Raw genomic sequence first — 23,116 nt, forward strand, 5'->3', positions numbered from 1 at the left:
TCTGTCCACCCAAGACATTTGCAAAAATTTATGGATTATAAAAATTGATCGGGAATTTTCTTTTACATTTTTTACATGAAATATGAATATCAAATACTCCACTTTGAGAACGACGTCATTGCACGATCTTCCATACATCGAGCACCACCTACCACTTTCTCCACCAAAAGGAAAAGAGAAGGGCTTCCGCTTCTGATATCTGAGATTGAATTCAATAAGATAGGAAAACTTTTCGTTCATCATGTGAAAATGGTGGAGGATGACTGCTTCTGGTTATTATTTTGCTGGGAGTGAGAGGATAAACGCAATTAAGCTAAGCTATGAACGTGATTCATCCAGCAGTGCACCCAGTTGAGGCTCCACCGGTGACCGGCGCGGCCAATGACGCGATGCCCAGAGGCAGGATGATGGACATCCAGGGCATGCCCGGCACTACCGGTGGCCTCGTCCTCCGCTTCTCTCAATTTGCTTTTGCCCTCCTCGCACTCTGCGTCATGGCCACCACTGGCGACTTCCCTTCTGTCACCGCCTTCTGGTACCCGGCACCATCATTCTTTATCTTTCATTGATTTTGAATCTCTTATTATTTTACGATTTCTTTGGTGACAAAACTGCGAATTCATTTTATATGTAGTTTGTTTCGAATTTATGTTCGTAGCTATCGAGTATACACTATTTCATTTATTTGTTTTAATAAGACCCATGCTTATAAAATTAGGGTTTTGTTTCGATGTTTCCGGATTACAATTTATGTTGAGGAAGCGAGTTTTTAGAAGGCTTACTATTTTTAACACTGTCAGAGTCTTTATTGAATGAATAAAATTGGTTTAGTTTTGGCTCTGATGGGAGATTGGTTGGCTTTTGGGGGGGGGGGGGGGGGGGGGGGGAGCTAGAGGTGCTAAATTAGTTAGAGGTCCTGAATGAAGAACTATTCCGACTAGCCTATAGTTTTTCCCCTGAAGTTCGAGGAAAGAGTGCATGTCACAAATCACACTTATTTGGATAAACTGCACTTAGTTTTTAGTGTCTGCAGAAACTGAAAAACTCCTAGTCAAAATTGACTGTGACACTCAGAAACTCTGGGGTGAGTTTGTCTTGGCTTTACCTTGTAGGTTTTAAGTAAGCTTTGTTAGAAAGATGGATGAAATCGTATTACATCTGACTTAAGTGTATGCAAGTTGGTTTCTGAAGCACCCTGCTAGTTTCAAACATGACTTTCGTTTTCGTTCCTAACTGTGATAATCTGCAAGCTGATAATATGTTGTTTCCTAGTTTTTGAGTATGGGTCAGAGTCAGATGCTCTTTGTTTCTTGCCTCATATCTTAACAGTTTTTATGGTATTTTCTGTGCCAGCTATCTTGTCGCTGCTGTCAGCTTGCAGAGCTTATGGAGCCTCACTCTTGCCATTCTCGATGTATATGCCATTTTAGTAAAGCGCCGTTTCCGGAATCCTAGAGTTGTAAGCTTGTTTGCCATCGGTGATTGGGTAAGAAAACTTATGATGGTATTACTATGAATGGGAGCATGCTATGGTTGACTTCCTTCTCAATTTTTTAAAATCTCGGATAACGGCTGCCTTATATGTGGTGTTATCTTTTATAGTTACTCTATTTGCCAGCCTATGTATCCACCCAAACCTACTGTTAGCTTTACATTTTTTCAAATATATGGAAATCAGTGAGTGAGTTCTATAATTATTACATACGTGCCTAGGGGTGAAAACCGTCTATTTCGATCCAACCGACAACTTATATACATGGATAAAACCGGCCGGTAAAGGGGGAGAAAACCGGTGACGTTAGTTTCGGTGTGATCCTGGTCAGTCATTGGCATCCCTTTGGCGTCGCTATGAGATGGAAAGTCGACTGTTTCGGCATCGCGAATGCTTTGAAACTTAGAGATGGTTCAGCGTGATGTGTGTGTGTGAGAGAGAGAGAGAGAGAGAGAGAGAGAGAATCGGGAGAAGAAGAGGAAAGGAATGGGGGTATTAAACCCTAAATTGAAATGACGCCATTTCGTTTCATTCTAAATTTTTTTTTCTAAACAATACGTGTGTTGTAAAACGACACCACTTCACTTAGGTGTTAGGTGTCGTTTTACCTAAGATATATAATATATATATATATATATATAAAATCGGCCGGTTCGGCTCCGGTTTCGGCGGTTTGAACTTGGTTCAAACCGGAACCAAACCGGCTGACATCGGTTTCAACGTATTTCTACCGCTGGCATACCGGTTCTTTGCCGGTTTCGGCCGGTTCCGTACTCCGACGGCCGGTCTGCATCTGTCTCAGCTGGTTTGATCAATTTTTGTACACCCCTATACCAGCCTGTATAGGCCAACTTGATTTAAGGGCTGATTCTTGTTGCATCCATTGTTCATGCCTATTTAATGCTCAGCTTGCTGTCCTTCTATAGGTAGACATGGCATCGGTTGGTTTTGATAAACCAAAAGGACTGTATATATTATCACTGCCTTTTGTCCTGATCTTTTGTTGTTGGTGACACCATTTAGGCGGAATTGGACAAACTTTAAGGGTTGGCATCTTGCATTTGACACTAATTTTGGGTCTTTTTTCTTAGATAACTCCTATTCCTGTATTCATTTTTATGAAAATAATTAGTGCTCCATAGTTGTAACTATCAATGCGATGATCTGTTTTATTTATTTTCCAACGTCAAATATGGTTTTCCTGCCCTATATTTACCTATTTTTTTCTCTTTAACTGCAGATCACTTCCACACTTACATTTGCCGCAGCTTGTGCATCTGCTGGTATCACTGTTCTTATTGGCAATGATAGGAATGATTGTGCAGTGAACCATTGCACTAGATTTGAGACAGCAACCGCTATGGCATTTATGAGTTGGTTTGCTGTCTCGCCTTCCTTTATTTTGAATTTCTGGTCTCTGGCATCCAAATAAAAGACGTGAAGTGTTTTTCTGTGTTTTGGAAGTAGTACATGAGATGTTATCATTTTCATTCCTCTCCTATGTAAATTTTGTAGCTGGACCTAAAGCCTCCTTATCAAGTATTTGGAGTTCTCCATATTTCAAGAGACAGAATCCATAGTTTTGAATTTTTGGAGAGTTCATTCTCATGGTATAGTCGAGTCCAAGGTCCTGTTTAAGAGGGAAGAGACGATCGATCAAGCATGACGACTGCCAATTTTTCACTTTTTGTCAATTTTCGGTCTAAAATATTCCAAAATTTCCCTTTGAAGCTTTATTAGTTTTTTTCCCTCTCAAAAACTTAAATAAGAGAACGCTGTATAATTTTTTTTCCCTCGTACATAACGTTTCATTCATTCATTATTTATAGCACTGAAAATATAGTTAACAAGAAAAATAGTAACACATCAATGTAAATGATGAACTTGTAACTCTTTTATAATTATTTTAAACTTCTATTTTAAATGAAAAATATTTTCCTTGAATTATTAGATCAACTTTATTTTTTAAAAATAATATATTGAAATCAAAGTTCTCATTTCTGTTTTGTTTTGGCTAGAATTTGCAGTGCCGGAATAGTAACTGGCAAAACTTAGGTGGGTGTTGTATCTTGTATTAAATTTAAAGATTCGTTTGGATAATAAGATTAGATGAAATGAGATTGTTTGTAAATAATAATAAAATATTTAAATTGAGATGAGATGAGATGAAATGAGTTGATTTATAAAAATTTGTGTGTTTGGATGTAGAGATGAGATGATTTTATTTTTATTTTTTTAAATTTGATAGACCAATTATTAAGAAGTGTTTGTAATGATTGAGTATTATTTATAAATTTATTTTCTATTGACTAATATCGATTAATAAATTAAAATACACATAATTAAATACGATTATTTTTTTCAAAATTTTGATTATACAATAATTCAAAAAAATATTAATTTCTATTATAATATACATCATTTTAATTATCTATTAGAGATTAAACAATTTCGTACGATATTTTTTCCCGACTTTATTTCATTCAAATATTATAAATTTTGATTGGGTTCCACCAAAAATTCGAGTATTCTCTTTACATTACAAGGATGAAAAGTTCTGAGTTATTTTTTTCTCTTTATCATTGTTTATATCGAAAAAAATACATACGTGTCCAAGCTCGGTAATATAAATTATTACAATTCTGATCGGGAATATTAGATGTTAAAATCTCAATTAGCTTATCCCAAATTTATTTAATTCGAATCACATAAAATTTAAGAATTACCAATACTCAAAGCACTACTGTAATTCGAAATTAAGTGGTTTAGATTCATAAATGAGTTGAGATGAGTTGATATGGTTTGTGAATAGTAGAATAAAAGTTGAATTATTCGTTATATTTTATGTGAGAATTTGAAAAAGTTGTAATAATAAGATGAGATGAGTTGAGCTGAATTGTGAATTCAAATATTGGAAAATGTTTATATATTTTAACAAAAATATTACCATTACAACCATAACAAAATTATATACATGTCCAATTAGAAAAGACAAAGGAGGCAGGTAGACAGGTGGAGAGCATGGAGATGAAGGCAAACGGGAAGAAAAAAGATGCTGGATTGAATTTTGGTTGGAGTGTTTTTTCCTTTCAGCGAGAGAAAGGGTCTGGGAGATGTCAAAACCCATGTAATATGTTCACATGTGAGATTTGCCATTTTGAATACGCAAAGACTCTCTTCATACGAGACCATGTGAGATGCTTTTAATCCCATTTTTGAAACCAAATCAAGCGTCATTTCAGTCTGCTTCAGTCCATTCCAACCAGATTTCGATATTCCAGCTAGAATGTCCATTCCGACCAAATTTTGATATTTCGGTTGCAATCTACACAAATTTCATATATAATTGTTTATATATAGAGAAAAGCTTTAAGTCGAACTGGTGTAAACTTTTAATTTACACCAGCCAATAAGATGTGGATACGTAAGAGACTCACATAATTTATCGTTCGTGCGCACTGAGAGCATTTCTCCTTATTTCTTTCTCATTCTCCATAGGACTTCCCTTTCACTTTTGGTCTCTCTCTCATCACCATGAATCATATCCTCTCTCTCTCTCCCCCCAAATAGATCCAAGTCCTCTTTCACTCTCTCTCATTGACTTTGTTAGTAGGTAAAGCAACTGATGAGGTTGTGAGTCTCTTGCACTCTCTCTCTCTCTCTCCAACAGAAGCAACAACCAATATCTCTTTTCAATAGGTCGCAAGTCAAGACTCTACCACCTGCAGATGAAATAGGAGTGACTTTTCAAGATGAACCGTCAATTTCCCTCTTTGAAACAGAAATCATCAAATCTGGGTTGATGATTCTCAACCTTCTTCTCAACAGGTTGTGAACTCGTCAATTTCCCTCTTCTCAATTTGGAACTCATCTCCTTAATTAATCTATGTAAGTGATTTAATACTCGATTATGGTTAATTTTAATATACTTTAACGTTTTCTGAAAACTCGATTTGGTTTCTAAAACCCGTCTCCTTAATTAACGTTTTCTATCTCTCTCTGTTTGTTTAGTTAGAATGGAAATGAGATGTGTGGAACTGGAGTTGAAGACTAATTTTAGGAAGGAACTGAGTGTAAAATCAAATCCCACAATTTTCAAGGATTTGTTGCCTGGGAATGGACAAAATGGCATGGGTTGTGACAGTTTTCTGTGGACACGCTCCTAGACTTATCTGATGAAGATGGGTTTGTAAAGGAAGAGCCAAGAAGAATAGAAAGAAGATAAGGGTTTCTGTTTCCCATCAGCAGGACCACCAAAATTCCAATACCAGCATCACTTTCTCTACCAAAGACGAGTTTTGCTCCAAACTCAATGTTCCAACTTTCTTTTTCTTGAATTCTGCACTCCTTACCCATCCGAAAGTTTAACGAAAAAGTCTAAGAACGGAGGGTTGGAACTAGAGCCAATAAAGCCTTGTTTTATTTTTCCTTATCATATTATCCATTATATTTTGAGGGGAGAGAGAGAGAGAGAGAGAGAGAGAGAGAGAGAGAGAGAGAGAGAGAGAGAGAGAGAGAGAGAGAGAGAGGTGAAATGGGTGAGGAGAGGGGAGAAAGGTATCGGGAGAGAAAATGTCCCTACCAATCTCGTAGAGCCAATTCTATTTTACTTTTGGAGAAACTCTTACGTGCCATCTCCTGATTCGATGGTGTAAAAGGTGTAAATAGTAATACACCAAATCCTGTTGCTAGCCGCTTCCTTATATATACTGATCAATAACGACTATTTTGAAATAATATACTTAAACGCAATGGTATAGAAATATTATTTTTAAATTTTTTGACGAACGGAATTAAAAACCTGAACGATCACTGTTCAATTCAAAATATTAATTAAAATTAGGATACGCTAAGTGGTTGGTTTGGTTCGGTAATCGGTTCTCTACAAAAACTCAAAATACCGACGAAAAGTCATCAATCATTCCAAGAAGCGAACCTATTGTTCGCTCAATCCCAAATGGAGCTCTTTCGTCCTAATTTACCAACTGGAAGAGTTCTCCGTTGAGTACGAACAGTTTGTAATAAGCCTCATTAACTTGGACTTAGCCCAAGCCCATGGGCCACATTTACCTTTTACTCTTACTTCTTTTTATCCGTGTTTTGCCTTTAGATTATTGTATAGGGCCTTTGGGTTGTAATAGGAAGTGGGCTTAGGCCCGTAACGTTCACTAGTTTATAGATTGTAATTTTATTATCTTGTTGTTACTTTTTAGCCCAGGTCTAGTACGTGGGTTATATGTACTGAGCAACTTGGATGTGAAGAATCATCCAAACAGTATTAGAAAACTCAATTTTTCTCTTCTGTTTTCTTTTTCTACCCAGAGGTCCTCACCCTCGAAGTGATATTATTCTTTCTATGCCATCATGGAGGAAATATTTGTATCCTTAAGCAAAATCAGTGAGTCAATGGAATGAATTCAGGAAAATTTTGAAATTCTCCATCAACATGTAATTAATGGCAGGAAAGATTTTGAAGAAAAATTTAATCATCTTCAGCAATTGCTTCGTGAGTTGCAGGAAGAGGAAGAACGAGATAAGTGTTATTCCGACACGATTACTCTTTCTTCTGTTCCCAGAAATCCCTTTACAAATCGGAAATTATTTTTTCAACGGTCAGATCTCCCTCCCAATCTTCATTTCCTTCCTTTGCTCTCATATTTTACTTTCTCTTTCCTTCCTTTATGTCGATCATCCCTAGCACTAACTATACACTGACTGAAAAATGGGAAGGCCTAGCCATCCAACAGAAGTTTGATCCCGGTGGAATTGGTTTTTAGTTTCTCAATTCCTCACCTTCACAACAATAAAACAGTCATACTATATTTCAACCCATAGATCTCTCAAAAACTTCAATCCTAGGTGTGGTTCCACATCGACGCCAGTTCCATTCATCCATGGTGGACAAAGCAATCATGTCAGCCTCTCAATCACCTTCGTTGATGTTGTCGATCGTGCTGTTGGGCCATTCAAGGAGTTACAAAGCCTTGCCTATAGGAAGAGGAGTAGCAGCAACAACTTCAGCTTTTGTAAAGAAGACCCAGGTCTTCAACTGCAACCTCAAAATCTATTGTAACAGCTTTGGTCTCTGGTTCTTCAAATTAGTTTTGATTACATGTAGAAACAACAATGGGGTCTGAAGCTGCTCCACAGCCTTAACTCGATCCTTTCTTGAACCACGAGATGTGCCCCGTTTGGTTGGGAATTAAATGACTTATAATGATGCAGCAGTTTTTGTCTCCATTCCCAGTGGTAGCACATTTCCCATGTCACCATTTTCAGTTTTTGTCAAAATTCGAGTACACAACATACTATGGAAGGTAATTTTGAGGTATATGGTGTCTTTTATGCTTTGTTTGTAAGCTCTGGTGTAAGGGAATGGAGAATTCGTACGGGCTTGCAAGTTTCAATAGATACAAACCCTGCTTCTTAGTTGCTTGATTTTTTTGCCACTTAAAGTTGTTTTCAAGCCTTTTGATAGAGGAAGAGAAAGAAACCCTCTGGGAATGAATTGTAATGGCCAGGACATCATTGAGCCACTGAAAGAGCCCCATAACTTTTCTGTAGCAAATAATGTAATACATCATGTCACTCAGAGAGAGAGTAATTATTATGGTTGTGTGATGGAGAAGGATGTGATGGAAAAGAATTTGGAGTGTGGAGTGGAGAGTGGATTGGCAATTCCGATGATGCCTACTTTTAGGTGTGACTCCGATGATGTTACTTATTCTGCTATGATAGATGCTGATGAATTGGCAATGCATGCAACTCTTATGTACATTGTGGCGATCGGAATAAATAGGCCAATTGCACTTGTTGAAGCTGATATTGTCCTAAGTCAAATTTAGTCTTTTCTGTGAGGTAGCTGGGGCACCTCTATTTGGTACCCTTCACTCTAAGTTTGACCCAATGACTTGCTCGAAGTTTGCTGCTAGTTTGATGTTATGCTCATTGCCTATTGTGGTTTTTCTAACATGGTTAACCAACAATGAGATGAAGCAGAAAAGGGATGGGGTTAAATGTAGTTCTCTACAATACACTCTTGGCCATGTGTGTTGATCTTAGATATAAGGTTGGGGCTGTTAAGAAACTAAATAAGGAACTTAAAGCCAATGACCATTACTTGCCTCCTATTGTTATAGTTGATGAGATTGGGAAGCATGTTGGCTTTATAGTGGATGGGGATGCAGTGGTTACATTCAATTTCCAAGCAGACCCTATGGACAGAATTGCTAAGGCACTCGAATATGAGAATTTTTACAGATTCGATCGGACTTGATTTCCTAAAATCTGTTATGCTGGAATGCTTCAGTATGATGGCAAGTTGAACCTTCCAAGTCATTACCTTGTTTCACCTCTAGAAATTGAGAGAATATTTGATGAATATCTAGTGAAAAATGGAATACATATATTTTCTTGCAGTGAGGCCATCGAAGTTGGCCATGTAACTTTCTGCTAGAATGGAAATTGTTCTAGATAGTTTAAGCCAGCACTAGAGGAATACATGAAAATTCAAAGTGATTTTAAAATTACATTCAATGTCCAGCAAAAAATGAAGACAGTGGAAATTACCGAAAATGTGAGAGATGTGATACTTAGCCATAAATTTGACCACGTGCGTGTCAATCTACCAAATGGTGATATGGTAGGGCATATTGGTGACATTGATGCTACAGCTGTGGCTGGCAAGACTGATGATGAGGTTGTCAAGATAACTCTTGATGTAATAAAGCAAGTGGGAAGAATTTATGTTGAAATTGCATAAGCATGTCTTGAAAAGTTAATCCTTGGGCAAGCTTGGATTGGCTCACCAAAAGAGATAATTTTAACGAATTTTAACCATGTATTTTTGGGTTGGAGCTGGTAGCTATGAAATGGATGGATATGTATACAATGTTGCTGAGATGCTCTCAACCTTGAGGACAAAGTTCTTTGAAGGGGACAATAATGTAAGAAGCCTAATTAATTTGAATTCAGTGCTTTCAACCTTGAAAACAAGGTTCTTTGAAGGGAGCGACAATGTAACAAACTTAATTAACTTAGACTCAGTTCAAACCCATGGGCTACATTCACCATTTACTCTTACTTCTTTTTAGGGGTGGGCAGCAGGGTCTCGCCCCCACTACCCTACTCCCGCATAGGCGGGCGGGCTACCCCATCGCTTATGTGGGAGCGGGGGAGGACTGACCCCAGTAGGGCCCTGCCTCAGCCTTCGCTCCGCACTCCTCCATTTTTTTACATAAAAAAAATATATAACTTTTAATATTTATATAAATAATTTATATAAATATATACAATTTGTTAAAAATTTGAATTCAATTTCAAGTTACTGGATTGCCTTGGCCTCCTATGTCAACCATTATATAGGAAGTCAAGGCAATACAATAGTGATAATTAAGCAATTTGGGACTTAACAAATATAATGGTTAGCATAGGAGGCTAATGCAATCCAAAATATAACTTTAATGAGTTTATATTTTTTTAATATATAAATTTTAATTTATACTTTAAATTATATTATAATTTGAGTCTAAAAAATATTTTTAGACTAAAATTTTTTTTAGATAATAGGTTGAAAGGGGGGCGGGGCGGTGGGGGTCTGCCCCTCACCTTGCATTATGCGGATAGCACCCATACTTCTTTTTACCCATGCTTTGGTTTTAGATTATTGTATAGGCCAGTAGTATTAACTAGTTTGCAATTGTAGCTTTATTATCTTCTTGTTACTTTTTAGCCCAGACTGGATTATATGTGCGAGTCGTATTATATAAAAGTTTCATATTTTACACATTATTTAAAAAATATATGATTTTAATTTTTTATTTTCATATTTTTTATTTTATATTTTATATTTTATATTTCATAAAATATGAAAATAAAAAGATAAAATTATATATTTTTAAGTGGGGTTGAGACTTATATTTAAAATTTTTCTATATGTGCTCGATCAAATTGGCACTGAAGAATCATCCAAACAGTACGAGAAAACTCAATTTTCCCTTCTATCTTCTTCTTCTACCCGGAGATCCTCAACTCGAAGTGAGATTATTTTTCTAATTCTTTGTGGTGTGTTACACAGTTAGGGTTTCTTTTTATTCTTTTCGCTTGTAGTGTTCAAAATCGAAGAACCATGTCCGGACTCCACCGGTCCTCTAGTGCTCCCACGAAGAAGGGCCTTCCTCCCAAGGAGCTCCTCGACGATCTCTGCAGGTCCATATCACTTCTTTTTTTTTCTCGCTCTGTCTCGGATTCGTTGGCCACCTGGAGAATGTAAAATAAACAGTAAAATCTTCGAGTGTTGTCGAAGATCCGGTGGAATAGACTTTTTACTCAATTTCCCATCGGTTGATTTATTGACAACAAAAATGGAGCCTTTTTTTCTCCTTTAGAAAAAAATCGTTTCATTCTTTTGCGATTTAGTTTTTAGGTTTTATTGAATTTTACGACATATGGTTTACTTCATTTCTTGGTGCGACTGTGTTTCTTGACCGTGCCAAGATAAGCGAAAATTAGTAGCAGAAGTTTTGGAAATTGTGGATGAACCGGGTTTTTTGTTAAGCATTAGCGTAGTCCTGTTGCACGCAAAAATGAGGCAAATAAGAGGGAATTTGAAGCATGTGTACATAATTTGTTTGCTTCCCTAGCGAGCTAAGTGTAGAATTCAACTTAGAACTCATCTCAACTAAGCTGGAAACAATAGGTTCGACCATCTAGCGAATAGTCTTGGGCCAAAGTAGGATTTGGTTTTAAGATGCCTCTGTAGTATGACATGAACTGCCATGAGCTACTGCCTCCCTGATAGCTGGATGGTTCAACTCCTTCAACCTACAGGTGATATGGAAGTATCACAAGAATGAACTATAGGCTGGTAAAGTTGATGGAAATTTCCTTGTTCAAGAATTTATCACTCGGTTAATTTGCGCTAAGTTTTTTTTTTTTTTTTTTTTTTTTGGAGTTTTTAAAAGAATGTGCTCTGGTTGATACACAACTTTGATGCAAAATTTTTTGAATGTGTTATTACATTGATGGATCGAGCAATATCACACGACCACAAATCCAAAATCCTCATGAGAGAAGGGATATATATATATATGTTAGATGAAATATATATGTTAGATGAATCTGTGATTGCATTGATGCGATGCACAAAAACTCCTATATATGGTTTCAGTTACATAAGAAGTTGAGCTTTTATAATTGTGTATTTTTTCTCTTAAAGTCTGAAATATATAGGATTGCGAACTGTACCCCTCCTTTATTCTGTTTTGTTGTCAAATCTTTTACACCTGTTTCCTTTTCTAGTTTTGAAGTTTTTTTCTACTAATTTTATGCAGTCGATTTGTTTTAAATGTGCCAAAAGAAGATCTCGAGTCATTTGAAAGGATTTTATTTCTTGTGGAAAATGCACATTGGTTCTATGAAGACAACTCAGTGGAAAGAGATCCATCACTGAAGTCATTAACCCTGAAGGAATTCACTTCTTTAAGTATCCTTGCATTTTTTTTCTCCTTTTCCCTGATACCCAAATTATTTTCTATCATTATCTGCTAAGTTTCTGTTTGCTTGTGATCCCAATGTAACTCTATTCACTTTCTGTACCAAAAAAACAATATCAAGCTTCTGTTTACTTCACGTGTATTTCAGCTGTCAAGTGTGGGCCCGCCCCTCAATTTTTACTGAGTGCATATTAATGGTGATTAATGGTGTTTTTTTCTTTAATTGTATCTGGATGCTTGCTTGCCCTCCCTTGTTAGTTGTGGGATTGCAGTTCATCTTCAGGGCATGCACACACTGAAGCGGATGCTGCATGTAACATACACCTACATATAAAACAGCATTCACCCTCCACTCTGTGAACCGAGTGATATGATGATGCCATATGATTATAAGGAAGCAGCATTGAAGGAAGTGTTTTGAGTTGTCTAATAATTTTAGCCATATCATATATCTACAAGAATATCGCAAGCTGCAGTGTTATTCTACCAAAAATATGATCTGGACAGCATGGTGGTTGTTCTTTTCTCTAGATATCATTAAATTGCATGTTGGTTAGTTTGGTTTTTAGTCCTTGATGATGTTAGTCAAATAGAAGAGACAGAGTAGCTAATTCTATGTGTACTTCTTCCCACTTTATATCTGTGTGTGTGTGTGTTTATTCTCTAGTATTCCTTAATACGCTCCAGTATTCAACAGTTGTGATGTCTTAAAACCTTATGTTCCCCATTTGGATGACATATTTAAGGACTTCACTTCCTACAAGGTCCGAGTTCCTGTAACTGGGGCAATAATTTTGGATGAGACATTTGAACGGGTAAGTCTCTGAAAGCTAAGTCAGACTAATATTTTGGGGATTTTTTATTAGAAAATTTATGGGCTTATTTGCACATAGTATCGCTTCTATTCTGGTTTTTATTTGCTATACCAGAGCTAGTGATGATGCAATGGTGTTACGGCATGAAAAGGCATGAACATGTCTAGGGTCAAGAACTATCAGCCAACAATTAGAATTTTCTTGAAGCAGCATGGATTTGTTGTGTTTCATCCTTTTATCTTCATCATCAATACATCAAGAGAGATTAAGGCTTCGAAGTAAATAACTCCAGAAGAAAAGAGTGGAAAAATGAAAATTATCCATATTATTTGAGGTTCTAATGAAATTGCAGAAAATTGGAAGCATTAAATGTGGTTTTAAGCATAGAATATAACAAGTTGAAGTGTATAGAAAGATGTTAATTTAAATTATGGAGGAAACAAAGATGTTAATTTTGATATTCACATGCAAGAGATCGGTCACACAGGCTGTGAATCGAATAAAAGAATTTCTTTTCGTGACGCTTCTCTTAATGCTATGCCTGCCTGACTTCCTTTTGCCGGTCCTAACAACCCTATAGTTCCAATCTCCAGGCATTGTTTTGACAATAAATTTTGTGTCAGCATACCATTACCTGTGAAACTCTATGCAGAGGAGTTTCTCCATTTGATAAGATCTTCAAGAATTTCCTATGTAATTCAGGATGTAAAATCTGAAATTTTTACCCCTTATTTTATCTGGTGAGTGATTGAGTTAGATTGAGATCACATAACCCCTAAGGGTTGGCTCAAGTGGTAAAGGCCTTGGGCTTCGGGGTATGCTCCCCTTAGGTCTAAGGTTCAAATTCCTTTGGGTGCAAATAATCTCTAGGGGCCATTGGACTGGAGAATTTTTCCCTTGAATTACCCGAGGTGCACTTGCGGGAAACTCTCTGCCGAGGCCTGTGCACCCCTGGGATTAGTCGGGACGCTGTTCCAGGACACCCGGTGCCAATAATAAAAAAAAAAAAAGATTTAGATCACATTTAACTAATATTCTTGTTCATGCCATTGACAGTGTCTGCTAGTGAAAGGTTGGAAAGGGCCAAGCTGGAGTTTTCCACGCGGCAAAAGGAACAAAGACGAGGAAGACCATGCATGTGCCATCAGAGAAGTAAGCTTATTTCTTAATGAGTTTTCTGAAGCTCTTCTGTAGCTAATTATGTTGTCTTGGTGTTCAAGTTGAATTTAGACAGTAATTTCTGTTGACTAATTATTGGACATGTGACAACCAAGTTGAGATGAAGTTTGAAATATTTACGGTTTCTTGTTTAGTTGAAGTCAGGAAAACATTTAACTTCGTTAGCAACATTTTCTGAAGCTGAATGTTATATGCATAAGTAGAATTTGACTTTTGAACTTGTCAGAAAAGAATTTGGCAATTTTGGCCCTTTTCATGTAATGTGATGCATCTGTTCAGATTTACTTATCAAATAAAAAAAAGCAAATAAAAAGAAAAGAAAAGTGATGCGTCTGTTCAGATTTGTGTTCTCTTAGAGATATTAGAAAGAGACCATTAGAAAAAAAGCCTCATTTGATGTGAGTGGGGAATTCCCAAACTGCCTCATAAGATGATTAACAGTTTTAAAAGTCATGAAGAAGAAAAAATATAGGAGATTGCTTTTATGTTTGTATAATATGCTTATTTCACTGTGGAACATTTCCTGCATGTTCATTTGCACTGAGTGGGTGGTAGTCATGAATGTTGTGTATTTTTTCTCTGTGTTGGATGCAGGTCCTTGAGGAAACAGGTTTTGAAGCTTCTAAGCTTCTTAACAAAGCTGAATACATAGAAAAGATTTTTGGACAGCAAAGGGTGCGGCTCTACATAATTGCTGGTGTGAAGGATGATACTGCCTTTGCTCCACTTACCAAAAAAGAGATTAGTGTAGGTGTTCATTTTTATCGATGTAGTTATTCTCAAATTTCCAAATTGCATATTTATCAAACTTGATATTTTCTTTCTCAATAATTGTTGAGACAAAGTTATAAGTAGAAACCTCTGGAAAATTGCAATATTCTACTGCATTTTTATTGTTCTCTGCTTGCAGGAAATTGCATGGCAACGGCTTGATGAACTTCTGCCAGCAAGTGATGATGTGATATCACGTGGGATCAGCGGCCTCAAGCTTTACATGGTGGCCCCTTTCCTGGCGTGAGTATCGTTTGTCTCTAATCTTGTTATCTCTTCAGGTGTTAAACATCTTTTGCTTGTGCTTAATTGTTTCAATATTTACATGCAGTTCTTTGAAATCATGGATTTCAGCACATCAGCCCCCCTTGGCTCCAAAATCGGATATGCCTCTCAAAGGTTTTTTTCTCCCTTTGGTCTTACAAAATCTGATAGCATATAGACATCAGCTTAATATGAAACTAGTAAATGGAAACAAGATAAGGGAAAGAAAAAGAAGAACGCCAATGGTAATAAGATTTGTCAGCCAGCACATCTTGTTCCTACCGGACCCTTTGAAAACTAAGTAGAGCTTATCTTTATAGTGGAGAATCTTTCATCATCCTTTCTGGAAGATATCAGATGAGGAGGCCTGGATTTAGTGAAGATTGTAGTTTGTCTTGACGTTATCATTATTTTGCTACAATTTCCAACTGTAGATGATTATATCTATTAGAGCTATCCATTAGATCTATGGAGAACATGGTGGGAAAAATGGGAAATTTTGATAAGTGACTGTAGCATTTAAATTCCAGTGTGTTTTCTAGTTCCAAGTTTTCATGTACTTTCCTTTGGACTTGGCACCATAATGATGCTCGTCTTCAATCGGGTACTTGAGATCTAGTAGGGTATTCCAAGCCAAATGTTCTGACGTTCCATTATGTAATCCTCAACTGAATTAAGTCTTGTCTCCATTTAAATTGGGATAAACTATGGATCCTTGTTCATCATTCTGCTCTGTGTAATCCTACTCTTTGTTACCTATCTAGTTACCATATTCTTTAAACTATTTCTACCCGGGTTATTTTAGGCCAGCTTCTGCCTCTTTGTAGGTTTTACTACCTAAAGTTGAATTAAATCAATCTTTCTCACCGATACATTAATTGGTCTAATAGCACATGAAGAACCTTGTTACTACTATACCTTGTCTTTTTCTCAATACGAGTCACCCTTACCTTTGAACGGGGGACTTCATTACTTAATCATGTCTTTCCATATATTCTCACTCATCCATCTTAACATTCTCATCGGGCTCCACCCATTTTATGAATATGTTGCCTTTTAGCAGCCCATTATTTTTTGTTATAGAATGTAGTTGGTCTTATAGAAGTGTTGTAAATTTTTTTCTTCGGAACTTCAAAAGGTTCATAATACTTTCAAATTGTAAAACATGCTCATAGCCTCATATTTAATTAGCCCCACGGGCATCTTAGGGAATTTCATGAACAAAAATGGATATTCCTCAATCTCCCTATCATTATGAATTACTTATACAAAGTAGTAAAAGTAATCACTTGTTGGTATCATTTGGCCACCAAGTTTTTGTGTCTCCATTGATATCTATAATTTAATCCATTTACTCTTTGAAGATTAATGATCATTCCATTTTTATATGCATCCAAGTTTTCTGCTGTGCTTTTGCTGAGTGCGTTATGATTTTTCGTTCAGGAATTTGTGTCTGGAAAGCGAAGAACAGTTTGACAGGGAATAATAGCAGCACAGTGATGATAATGGAGAGCCAGTCCAGTAAATGTGAGGTTGATGTTCATCCTCCTGACACGGGACCTGGTAGCAGCTTCAGAAACTTCACATTTGATATTGGACCGATCTTGCAAACAATGGAAGCCGCTTTCTCTGCTGTAAGGCCAAACTGACTTGGTTTTGTAAACTTGTTCAAGTTCACATTCCTGATCTGTCTCATTGAACACATTGAGCGCCCCGCCCCCCCCCCCCCCCCCCCCCCCCCCCAAAAAAAAAAACCCAATCCTTTTTTAATGCCGGCTTGGTAGCTGATTCCTGAGGGTGCATGCCTTTTCGTCTGATCTGATTGGCTGGTTTCAGTCAAATGTACAGTGTACAGAAAAAGTCTGGCAGAGATGGGTGTTAATCTCTGTTATTAGAAGAATGTGTAGAAGTTGGGCACTACTTGTAAGTTGGTACTTTCATGATCGAGTGCGAGTATGTCTTTATCTTTTTTCTCCCGAGGTGGGTTTCTCTGGTCTCTCGGATGTGTATTTGATCAACTTTTTGCTAATGCCATCTATTTTGTTTTCAATTATTAATAACAGGTTTGTGTATAGCTTGGTGTTGGTGAAATGATAGGGCGGATTAGTGGTATTACTTGAAACGGTGAAAACATATTTCTCAAAAATGTAGAACGTGTTATTGAAAATGTCACAAATCAATGTTTTTCTAAAGAACAGAACAATCACCGTATTGTTTTCAGTTTCTGTAGTCTCTTTGTATTTACGTTAATAATAATAAGAAGAAGAAGAACGAATGATACAAACGGTGCAGACCGGAATGAGCTTTGTCGCATTTGTTGGGATCAAAATTATTATTGATTTGCACAATAGAAATTTTTTTTTTTTTTTTTTTTTTTTTTAATTTGAGGAAGGGTGGTTCCGAACTTTTAGATCTCCATTTTGAAAGTTGAGGGTTATGGCAGTTAGGCCTATGGCGACTTGCACAATAGATGATGCCAAGGTTTGGGACCACAAAACCAGGCGGCCTCGGATCCCAACAGCCATCTACTCACCGAAATTGCAGGTGATCAAGAACTTGCTCCGTTTACTAGCACTGGACCCATAATACGTAACTTTTGCGATACTGCATACTTCAATTCCTAACATGTTTTGAATATACTTTCTTGTTTAATTTGTAATTAGTATGCCCTACACTTTTACTGTAATTTTGGCTTTTTTAACCCCAAATCTCTTCTACCTGTTAGTAAATGGTTTTCTTTGCAGACTATCCTTTTTTTTTTTTTTAAATGAACACAAATGATGGAAAGACAATGATTAAATTATATATATATATATATATATATATATAAATATATAGTATATTTGTTGGAGGTAACATGAAACATGAGCTTGTGCATTGAGAATTGCATTTCGGCTTTGCTTGTCTTTCTATCCAAACTTGGGTGGCAGCGTGTGGAAGTTTTGAAATCCGTGGCAGGATATTGTGGACTTCAAGTCCATTCGACATCTTTCTGGTTCACGTGTGCAATAACGGTAACATTTTTTTTTGGCTCGAACACAACATTAGCCGCTCACAATTAAGAAATCTACGTGTCATCTTTGTTCCAGAAATCACATTAGACGATTTGAGAACTGTAAGTTTGGTTTTGATACTAATTAACAACTAAACAAGTGCTGGTGCGGCTTCTTCTTCAAAAATTGTAAATCCACGACAACCTAAATTCTTCTACGCCAATAACAAATTTCCCAAATCAAATGGCACTTATTTTCTAACAACCTAGTGACTCGAGATGAGTATGAAACCTATAAAACTAAATAGATTGTAGGTATTGAAATGCAGTACTCTAATGTCTCTATAATGAGGGCAAAGCTCACAGTAGTATGTAGATTAAATATTTTACCCACATGAATTACACAAAAATAAATTTATAAATTGATGTGATTTAATATGATATGTCAGATTATAAAATTATTTTTATTGTAAAATAGATCTAATAGATCCTATAAGAACACGTCATTTTATATATTTTCTTTTATGTAATATCTTTGTGTTTATAACAGCTTTCGGAGTCAATTGGCATAGAGAACAAATAAGCAAAAAGAGATAATTGGGTCTTGGGAAAAAAAAAAAAAAAAAAAAAAAGACTTATTTGCTTGGTGGAAATAATCGGATACTTCACATATGTTCTCTTAATTCTATGTGATCTTTACGCGTCAGCTCTTCATTAAAGGGTGTCAAACATTGTTTTATGTCACTCCAGATTGAAGGTAAACTATAAATATATATATATATATGAAATATAAAGTAATAAAATGATAAATTCAAACGAAATCAGCTTGCACAGAAGTACATAAATCTTGTCCTTTTTAAGAAGATTCAAGTTCTCTGTAGAATATAAAGTTTCAATTGAATTGGTGCAGCAGACCTTTCCATGACTTGTCTCTTTCAAGATATAACAGTCTAACTGATCGTTATATAGCTCAAATAAACTCTGTACAAGTAATTGAACCCAAAGCTCATCTAAAAATAACATCACTATTGTCTGTAAAATTCTTAATAATGTCTAAATATTATCTTTTTTTTTTTCTCACCGTAAAGCTTCTCACTATAGACAAAAAAAACTTTCGACGTTTTCCTTCTTGTGCTGTACACCCCCAATAGGCTCTCTTAAAGCCATTTTTTCTTTTCAAAATAGAACTACATGTATTATGCATCATGAATGTATGCTATGCATTGAATCCTCACTTAATGAAACAATAATTTTTACTTCAGAATTAATAGTAGTCTCAGACTTGAACTAAAACTTCTAAAGTGAAATAAAAAATTACTACTCACACATAACAATTTAGATGTTGATATGAGCTTTATTATCCAGCATATTACGACCTTGTGCTATTTCCAGTTTCATGAGTGTATTTGAGAACAAGTCCAATTCTCATAGAGAGCAGCCCCACTCCCACACTCACATAGGTGAAATCTGCTAAGGGTGCTCCTGTAGTTTTAACACTACTCGTAAGAGTTACATAATTTCATTAAGAGTTTCTATAAAAAAAACTCATACTCCAAAATATTACAAGATAAATGCACTCACATAACATGAATGATAAAGAAAACAAATAGTGCACTTCTTATGACCATCATATGATTCAATTCTCCCTTTGAACCCGGTTCTCAGGATCTCTGATCCTCAAGTTGGGTATCCTCATACATGGCTCATGAATTTATAGGTTTTAATTTTATTCCCCTCAATGTATTCCAGACCCTTTCTTTAGTCAAAGCCTTGATCAATGGATCTGCTAGATTATCACATGATTTAACGCAATCCAAGTTAATGACACAACTACTCAAATAGGATCTTACAGTACTATGTTTTCTTCTTATTGGTTTGGATTACCATTGTAATAGCGATTTTGTACTCTACCAATAGTAGCAATATTATCACAATGAATTAATATGGATGAAACTAGTTTTTTCCACAATAGAATCTCATGTAGTAGATCTCTCAACTAGTTTGCTTCTTCACTTGCTTCAACCAAAGCTAGAAGCTCGGCTTCCATAGTTGAGTTAGTAATAATAGTTTGCTTTTTAAACTTTCAACATACAATACCACCACTCAAGGTAAAAATATAACCAGTAGTTGAAAGAGAATCACCTAACAAATTATTTCAATTGGCATCACTAAAGCTTTCGAGTACAACATGATATTTTCTATAAAACAAACCATAATATTTTGTACCGTAAATATTTCATTATTTGATCCATTGCATATCAATGGTCTCTTCCTGGCTTAGTAGTAAATCTACTAAATACTCCTACTGCATATCAGGTCTAGTACAATCAGTTGCATAACGTAAACTACCAATTATGCTAGCATATTCCTTTTGACTAATCACATCATTATCATTTTCAATAGAAAATAAATAAACATTAGGATCAAAAGGAGTAACAACATACTTGCATCCAACATAATTATATTTCTTTAATAATTTTTCTATGTAGTGCAATTGATCAAGAAAAATACCATCATATGTTTTGGTGATTTTTCATACCCAAATGAAATTAGCCTCACCAAGATCTTTCATATCAAAATGATTACTAAACTTGTCTTTTTTTCATCTAAAACATACAAATTAGAACCAAATATCAATAAATCATCCATATATAAGTTAATAATAACATGGAAATTATCTCAAGACTTATAATTTTACCACTCTTGTTTGACTTATAGCCAATCTCGATCATGCAAGAGTTAAATTTTTCATGCTAATGTTTAGGTGCCTGTTTTAAACCATATATAATTTTTGTTAACTTACACACTTTGCTTTCTTGGCCAGGCTCTACAAAGCCTTCGGGTTGATCCATATAAATTTCTTCATCTAGGTCCCTATTCAAAAAAGTTATTTTAACATCCATTTGATGACTTTTTAAATTATAGATTGCTACAACAACAATCAATAATCTAATGAATATAATTCCTGTAACCGGAAAAAAGGTGTCGAAAAAATCAAGATCAGTTTTTTATTTAAAACCTTTTGTGACAAGCCTAACCTTAAATTTTTCAACTGTTTCATGATTTCATCCGGTCTATTTTTTTAAGGACCCATTTACATCCTATGGTTTTGCAATCTGGATGTAACTCAACTAACTTTCAAGTTTTATTAGAAATTAATGAATCTATCTCATCATTCATAACCTCTTTCCAAAATACAAAATCAGGTAATACTAAAGCTTCTTGTAAAGTATTTGAGTTTTTCTTAATATTATAAATATAATAGTTGAGATCAAAATCTTTTTCAATTCTAGCTCTTTTGCTCCTTCTTTATTCAAAGTTTTCTTCATTTTTCGGAGGAGTAGAAGAACTAGCTTCAAAAAAATATTTTGTCTAGATTCTCGACCCCCACTATTTTTGGATTTGAAAGAAAATTTTTCTTCATGAAAAATTGCATCGCTTGATTAAAAAATAACTTTATTTTCAACATTAAAAAAGTCTATAGGTTGTGCTATTTTTTGCATATCCAAGAAAGACACAAGTGGTAGTTCTAACACCCAATTTAAGCATTTTAGGATATGTTAGCCTTACAATTTACAAATGCCAAACAACTCCAAACTTTAAAATATCTCAAACTTGGCTTATACTCTCTCTATAATTCAAAATGCGTAGTTTTTAAATTTTTATAAGACACCTTATTTAAAACATGACAAATAGTAAAAAAAAATTTGCCCCAAAAATTTGAGGGAGTGTCTAAATCAATAAACATGACATTTGTCAATTCAATTAACGTTCTATTTTTCCTATGAGTATAGTGTAGTCGTTTCATGGACAACTCCCAATGATTGAACAAAATAATTAAACTCATTAAAATCATACTCTCGGCCCCTATCACTTCTAAATCTTTTAATTTTTCTACCAAATTGATTTTCAATTTTATGGAGGAATTCTTTGAATTTTTCAAAAACATCACTTTTATTTTTTAATAAGTAAACATACGTGTATTTTGAAAAATTATCAACAAAAGTAATAAAATATTTATTTCCTCTACGAGTTAAAATTTCTTCAAATTCACAAAGTTCGGTGTGAATTAGATCTAACAATTTGGTATTTTTTTCAACACTTTTATGAGACCATTTTGTAATTTTTGCTTGACTACAAACTTCATATTTTTGGAAATCTTTTTTCAGTTTGAGAATTAATCCTAAACTACTCATGATTGCAACATATCTAATACTAATATGACATAAACGTGCATGCCAAGAATTTAAAGAAGAAAGCATATAAACAGAGACATTCGATGCTTTATGCTCAACATTCAATTTAAACATTCTATCACAAACATAGTCATTACCTACAAAAAGTCTATTTTTCGTAATAACATATTGATCAAATTCAATAGTTTGTTTGAAGCCCGCTTTGTCTAGTTAAAAACTCGACATCAAATTCTTCCTCATAAACGGTGAATAGAGCACATCTTTGAGCATCAATATACATCCAGAGGTAAATTTCAGTTCAACCTCACCACTCCCAACAACTTTAGTTTTACTTGAATCACCAATCACTATGGTTTTCTCTTTTTCAGAGGGAGTATAATTTTTGAACCATTCCTTATCATAGCAGACATGCCTATTGGCATTGGAATTTGTCCACCACCTTTCAATAAATCAAACCATATTAATGTTTGTAATTATTGCTACAAATGGTTCATCAGTTACATTAACTTGAGGATTATTTTCTCGCTTCAAAAACTTACAAATTCAAGCAAATTGCCCACTTTTGCTACATACAAAACAAGATTGATTTTGTGGGAATGGTGCTTGGTTCTTATTCTTTTGACTTGAAAAGCCCTTTTTGTGAGGTTTACTAAATCTTTTAAAAACTTTTATTTGCGGCTTCAAAAGACTATTTCTTGAATTCCAACATGTGGGCAACACAATTTTCATAAATTAAATTTACCTTTGTTATGAAAATCTCATTTCCATTTTAAACCATCAAAACATCTTAGCCTCTAACTTCTTATTCTACCCGAATACGCGTAATTAAGGTTTTCAAGGATGTCTCCTTTTGTTTGTGGCGCATCGACTTTTGAAACTCCCTCCATGAAGGTGGTAGTTAGTCAATGATGCCA

General features: G+C 35.3%; 2 protein-coding genes across 3 annotated transcripts; both read left to right on the forward strand.

The window, feature by feature from the left end:
- Nucleotides 1–170: 170 nt before the first annotated feature.
- LOC121247551 (CASP-like protein 5A2) lies at nucleotides 171–3,058 on the forward strand. Of its 2 annotated transcripts, XM_041145911.1 has the most exons (4): nucleotides 171–535; nucleotides 1,354–1,486; nucleotides 2,419–2,538; nucleotides 2,733–2,961. In XM_041145911.1, the coding sequence occupies exons 1-3, from the start codon at nucleotides 321–323 to the stop codon at nucleotides 2,503–2,505; spliced, it is 435 nt and encodes a 144-aa protein (XP_041001845.1). In that variant the 5' UTR covers nucleotides 171–320; the 3' UTR covers nucleotides 2,506–2,538; nucleotides 2,733–2,961. The 2 variants fall into 2 exon arrangements, with proteins under 2 accessions (XP_041001845.1, XP_041001844.1); XM_041145910.1 differs by lacking the exon at nucleotides 2,419–2,538 and having other exon boundaries at nucleotides 2,733–3,058.
- A 7,350-nt stretch (nucleotides 3,059–10,408) lies between these two features.
- Nucleotides 10,409–16,736, forward strand: LOC121247047 (mRNA-decapping enzyme subunit 2-like). Its single transcript, XM_041145378.1, has 8 exons — nucleotides 10,409–10,699; nucleotides 11,824–11,975; nucleotides 12,673–12,800; nucleotides 13,857–13,952; nucleotides 14,574–14,726; nucleotides 14,890–14,993; nucleotides 15,082–15,149; nucleotides 16,458–16,736. The coding sequence occupies exons 1-8, from the start codon at nucleotides 10,620–10,622 to the stop codon at nucleotides 16,661–16,663; spliced, it is 987 nt and encodes a 328-aa protein (XP_041001312.1). The 5' UTR covers nucleotides 10,409–10,619; the 3' UTR covers nucleotides 16,664–16,736.
- Nucleotides 16,737–23,116: the final 6,380 nt, after the last annotated feature.

Source organism: Juglans microcarpa x Juglans regia, chromosome 1S (assembly GCF_004785595.1).
Source record: "Juglans microcarpa x Juglans regia isolate MS1-56 chromosome 1S, Jm3101_v1.0, whole genome shotgun sequence".
In the NCBI taxonomy this organism is placed as follows: Eukaryota; Viridiplantae; Streptophyta; class Magnoliopsida; order Fagales; family Juglandaceae; genus Juglans; species Juglans microcarpa x Juglans regia.